The 5,560-nt window shown below is 32.2% G+C and overlaps 1 protein-coding gene across 2 annotated transcripts; it reads left to right on the top strand.

Annotated features, from left to right (window-relative positions):
• Positions 1-210: 210 nt before the first annotated feature.
• On the top strand, positions 211-1,427 carry LOC120068490. 2 transcript variants are annotated; one of them, XM_039020289.1, is made up of 2 exons: positions 211-576; positions 1,246-1,427. In XM_039020289.1, the coding sequence occupies exons 1-2, from the start codon at positions 277-279 to the stop codon at positions 1,246-1,248; spliced, it is 303 nt and encodes a 100-aa protein (XP_038876217.1). In that variant the 5' UTR covers positions 211-276; the 3' UTR covers positions 1,249-1,427. The 2 variants fall into 2 exon arrangements, with proteins under 2 accessions (XP_038876217.1, XP_038876207.1); XM_039020279.1 differs by lacking the exon at positions 1,246-1,427 and adding an exon at positions 977-1,077.
• Positions 1,428-5,560: the final 4,133 nt, after the last annotated feature.

Consider the following 5,560-nt stretch of genomic DNA (forward strand, 5'->3'; position numbering starts at 1 on the left):
TAGATCAATCTCTCTCACTCTCTTTTTATGGTTTTTTTTTTTTTTTTTTTTGGAAACTCTCTCTTTATGGTTTACTTCCTAATCACTCCAACATTAACTTTCTTTTGTACTTTAATAACTGTTTTCATAACGGTCTCCAAATAATTAAAAATATCACATTTTGGCCCCTTTAAATATTCTATTTTACATTTTCCCAAACGTACCAATCAATCTAAAAGGCGCGCTCACGACACCTTCGTCTTCGCCGAGAAGTTTCTCTTCTCCGTCGTCTCTCCGATGCCAATCTCCGCCGATTCTTCTTCTTCTTCCTCCTGCTCCGCTTCATTTCTAGAATGCGCCACTCCGACGAGTCCGAGCGTTCAACTCGTTTCTAAATCGGTGTCAGATCGACTTCTCGGCAAGTTCTTCGACGCCTCAAAATTCGACTTCGATTACGAACAGAGTAGCTTGTGGTCTCCGCCGATTCAACGGAAAGTGTTTCTGGATTCTCCGGCCGATGTTTGCTCCGGTTACGTGGTTCTCTCGAAGCTTGACTATGCGAGGAAGGCATGGAGGAAATTCATTATCTGTTTCAGTGTAAGTTCTCTCATGATTGCATTGTGATCTATGTAGTGATTGATTTGTTTCGTTTTCTTGTTTTCGAAATAAGTTTTATGTAATGTCAAAGAATCTGAAGTAGATTTAGGACTGTTTGAGAAATCGTGAAGAAATTGCGTTTTATGCGTGAGAAATGTATTCAAGCGAATGAGAAATCAAAGAGAAAATGAAACGGAAAAGACTATATTTACTTTCGTAATTGTCAAATCACAGAATTAGAATCATAAACATGATTTTCCTTTTCAGTATACAGTTATGAACCCTAAAAATGTATGAACTGAGTTATATTTATCCGCTGTGTTTATATGCAGGAGAAAAGGAAATTATGCTGTTATTGATTTGTTTGATTGTAATTGGAAAATGATGGTGTTCATTGCAGGGATTTTGGTGCTCATTGAACCACTGATTTCAACTTATGAGCAATTCTCTCCCACAATAATCACACGATTCATAATGATTCAGGAACATATAGAAGAGAAATTATGTTATTCTTTTTTGAATATTCTGTTAATTGTATTCTTACTATTGAAGAAAGAAGAAGAAGAAATCAAAATTCACTAATCTCATAACTTTTGGTTTGAAGAATAGTCACATTTTTGCTTTGGATTCTCATTTTCACACAGTAGGATTTGAATTTGGTATATACAGTGACACTTCAAACTCAGGCAAATGGGATATTTTAAGAAGAAAAACAAAAGGGAATTTCAGAAAAAACTCTGCAATAGTCTGCTGAGGCAGGTAAGGCCAAGAATATCTGACTTTGCTTTTTGGATAAGCTTAAGCACAATATATATGCATTGCTTTTTTGCTTCTTTTTCTGATTATATAGAATCCTCCTTTTGTCTGTTATAAGCTTGGATTAGATTCCTTTTCACTTCTTGTTCATCATACATATTCATACACTATATATATTGACTGTTGGTGTTCTTCTTTCTTAGTATAGCCTGTTTATAGGCTTCTCCTTTTTCCCTTTTTTTTTTTTTTTTTTTACTTTGACTATTATTTGGTGTACATCTCACCCTAATTACATACCATAAAAAAAATGTCACGTGACAAATTATTGTTGGATAATTAGATAAAATGCACAAAGATAAAGATATGAGTGTAACCTAAAATGTACTAAAGCATTTCTATGATTTCAAAATGATATTGAGATGCTTAAAGTGTAGTTGAATACCTATCGTACTATAACATACATGTATATATATATGTGTGTATGTATATATTCTTATAAAAACATGCATGTGTATCATTTTAGAAGTTTTCAATTGACTTTTTTTTTTTTAATTTACTAAATATGGGACGAATAACTAAGGTCTTTAGCTAACTATTTTGTTTTTAATTTTTGTGTTTTAAAATTAAACCTATATCATCTATATTTTTTACCATGATTTGTACCTTTTTTAAGTACAATGATTGAACTCTTAGTCAAATTCCAAAAACAAAAACAACTTTTTGAAAGCTACTTTTTTTAGTTTTCAAAATTTAGCTTCGTATTTTAAATTATTGGTGAAAAATAGTTAATAAAGAAAGAAATTTGGAGGTAGGAGTAGTGTCTATAGGTTTTATTTTCAAAAACAAAAACAAAAAACAAAATGATTATCAAACGGGGCCTAAAATTTCAAATTTAAGTAAGATAAGAAATGTCTTATGCTCAAATTGATTTATGGAGATTTCATATTTGCTTAAGTGGGATAGAGATGAGTACATGTAACAAAATAAATTTTAGGTTACACTCGTTAATCTTTCTATTAAATCTCTTTTAATTATCTTTCCCAAAAATATTAATTTTCTAAAAAAAAATAAATAAAATAAAATTAATGTGAATTATTGAGTTCTCCTTTCAGAGTAATATTTGGTTCAGATCTCACACTAATCACATATAAATTCTCCTACTATAATGTTGTAAAGTGTGTATATATACATATTACAAAATTAATGTGAATTATTATTTTTCTGTGGATAAATTGCTATAGCTAGTTGGAGATTATTACGGCCCAACCCAACATGATCGATTTTGTTGCGCTTTCTTGAAATGGGCCAAAACTATAGTTTGGGAAAATATTCATAAATGATCCTTATCATTCCTATTTTATCTCCAAAGTTTTGAAACTAACTATTTTAATTTTTTTTTTGTATTTTCTTTTAGAAGCAAAGTGATTAGTTTCAAATTTTAAAAGTTTTAAAGACTAAGATACAACAAATTTCAAAAAATGCGGAACTTAAACTTATTTAAAAATTTTAAACTTAAAAGCCTCTATCTATTTATTTATCATATTGTCAAAGTGAGCATAGCAATAATAGGCATCTTCTTTCTTCGATGTTGCTGGTACAAATTCTCATACCCACATATTGGTTAAATAATAACAAAAATTTCCATGTCAAAAAAGACGCTATGTAAATATATTTTCACAATTTATAAAGGTAATTCTCATAGAGATTGTTTTTCTTCTTTTTTTAATTTTAACAATCAACAAAAAAAATTAATTGAGAGTAAGATGATAGTTAAAAATACAAAAAGTAAAATGAAACAAAACCTTTGTTTAGTGACTAAAATGATATTTTAACATTTTTCTTTTAGCATAACAATGGTAGGTAAGGTTCTACAAGAGATTGGTGGTTCAAATCTTTCCATCATATTGTACTATGAGAACATATGAGATAGGACTATCGAACTTTAGAAGGATTTTAGGTATCTGTTTCTTTAACTAAAATTAGATAATTTTAGAATTGCAAAATAATATTAGCAAAGAACAGGTGAGACAAAGTGAATAAAACCGATCATCCAAAGTTGAGTTACCATGTTTGAATGATTGGCAAACCGAAAGTTTCAATAAACCGCAAATGATTACTTTAAAACCTAAAGCACCAAAATTTTATTTTTAAAAGTTGAAAAAGATGAAGAAAAGCATTCTTGAAAATCATAGTGTTTGATATCATCAAAGAATTATTATTTTATTTTTTAAGAAAGGCATATTCCACATCATGAGATTTTTCTTTTTTTAAAGAATATGAGAACTGAGAAGATAAATGTAACATCCCAAGCCCAGGATTTGGCCCGACATTTTCCTGCGACCTGGTTATGTCATCCTCCCTTACCTTGAATGCTTTTTTAGAAGTGAAAGTTGTCCCACAAACCCGGTTATGTCATTATGTCATCCTAGAAAATTTCCAAGAGGTCACCCAACAACATAGGACGTAACTTTGGAATTCTTATAATTGAGCCAACAAAAAGGAAGGTGCATTTTGTTGGTATAAGTAGTAACTTTCAATTATTTTAAGTTTTTCTTAACTATACTTTCATGTCATCAGGATCCCTCTCATTCAGATATGATATCGGTTCATTCATGTACCCTTCTTGTATTATATATATCGGTTCATTCATGTACCAAGGTAGGTCGAATTTTGAACCCTCGACCATGCCTTTTCTTTTTTTTTCTTTTTTAATTATTACACATTCCACATTCTTTTTCTTTCTTCCTTTCTTTTTTTTTTTAAATTTTTCATTTTATAAAAATAACTGAGCGTCATTAACATGTTTGTAGCTGTGGAGCCATTGTTGGAAATCGCTCCCAAGCTCATAGTTGCAAAAGTATGAGAGGCTCAGCTATCTCTCGAACCTCAGGTCTTGTTGCTTTGCATAGTTGTCTATACAACCATGCCAAGCATGCTCCACCCCACAAAATACCGCCCCGCATCTGAGGTTAGCTAACAGTGGCAGGAACATCAAGTGAACAAAATGACTTGATTTATCTGAAAATAGACTTCCACCCATCATTTGTAGTATATATGCTCGTGCATATCTTATGACGGTTTCTCGTCTGCATCATCTGTGAGCTCACGAAATTGTGTTCCTAACCATATTAAACTTAACATCGATCCTTTAATATTGTCGGCAAGTGGGGTCGCACGAGGTACAGTTGAAAAACTTGTGACCAGTCATCGTACATCACTCCGGTGACCGGCTCACCGTCAACAGGTAACCCCAACAACACTTCTATCTCTTGTAGAGTGATAATGCACTCTCCAACAAACATATGAAATGTATGTGTCTCGGTCCTCCATCTCTTGACCAAGGTTGTGATCAGATGCCAGTCCAACTAAATAAATCCTAATCTGGCAACCCTATAGAATTCAGATGTGCGCAGTAGCGGTAGTATTCGAGGGTGGAGGGGGATAATGCGCTGGAGAACTGCCTCTCGACACCTGCAAGATATTTCTCCAGTAGTATGATCTCGCCATACAACAGATGATCGATGAATGGACTGGTCGTACAAAACATCGGGATCAACAGGTCCTGGGTTTAAAACCATGATCTAAAAGAAAAAAAATATTTATTTCTCAATAAAAAAATATTTATTTTTCAATTAGAAGAATAATGTACAACTTAATTAAAAGAATAATGTACAACTTTATAATAGAAAAAGTTGAATATACAATAAAAAGTATCTACACTAATTAAATAAACATGATAAATGAGGTGGTTGAAGAGGTATTAAGGTTGTGGAGGGCGAGGGCACATGCATGCATCAATGCATGCAGGGAATCGAAGCAGTGTCGTGTAGAGGGGAGCATGCATGCAGTCGGTCAATGCATGCAAGGAATCGGAGCAAGGCAGCATGGTGATGGACCTAACAATGCATGTTGGAGGTTGAAGTTTCGACTTATGTATGTCGAAACTTCAACCTTCAACAACCCTTAATATACATATTGTTTCCAAGTGTTTCTTTGTTTGTCGAGTTCTCAACGTTCGACCTCTATATTAATCGAATCCTCAATCCTCGATTTCTAGCATCGATCTCCCAAAACAACAATATTTCTCTAATAAGTTTCAAAACTACCTTATTTTCCTAATAAGTTTTGAAAACAACAATAAGAATATAAAAGGTCCTTTTGAAACTTCCAAATACTTTATTCTTAAATATAATATATATATATATATAATATATATATATTTAAAGTT

The sequence above is a fragment of the Benincasa hispida genome, chromosome 1 (assembly GCF_009727055.1).
Source record: "Benincasa hispida cultivar B227 chromosome 1, ASM972705v1, whole genome shotgun sequence".
NCBI lineage: Eukaryota > Viridiplantae > Streptophyta > Magnoliopsida > Cucurbitales > Cucurbitaceae > Benincasa > Benincasa hispida.

Bases quoted from the DNA above. Each gene is read 5' to 3' on its own strand.
- LOC120068490 (XM_039020279.1), top strand. From the start codon at position 277: ATGCCAATCTCCGCCGATTCTTCTTCTTCTTCCTCCTGCTCCGCTTCA. The intron at 577-976 runs GTAAGTTCTCTC...TGTTCATTGCAG, and splicing joins AATTCATTATCTGTTTCAGT to GGATTTTGGTGCTCATTGAA.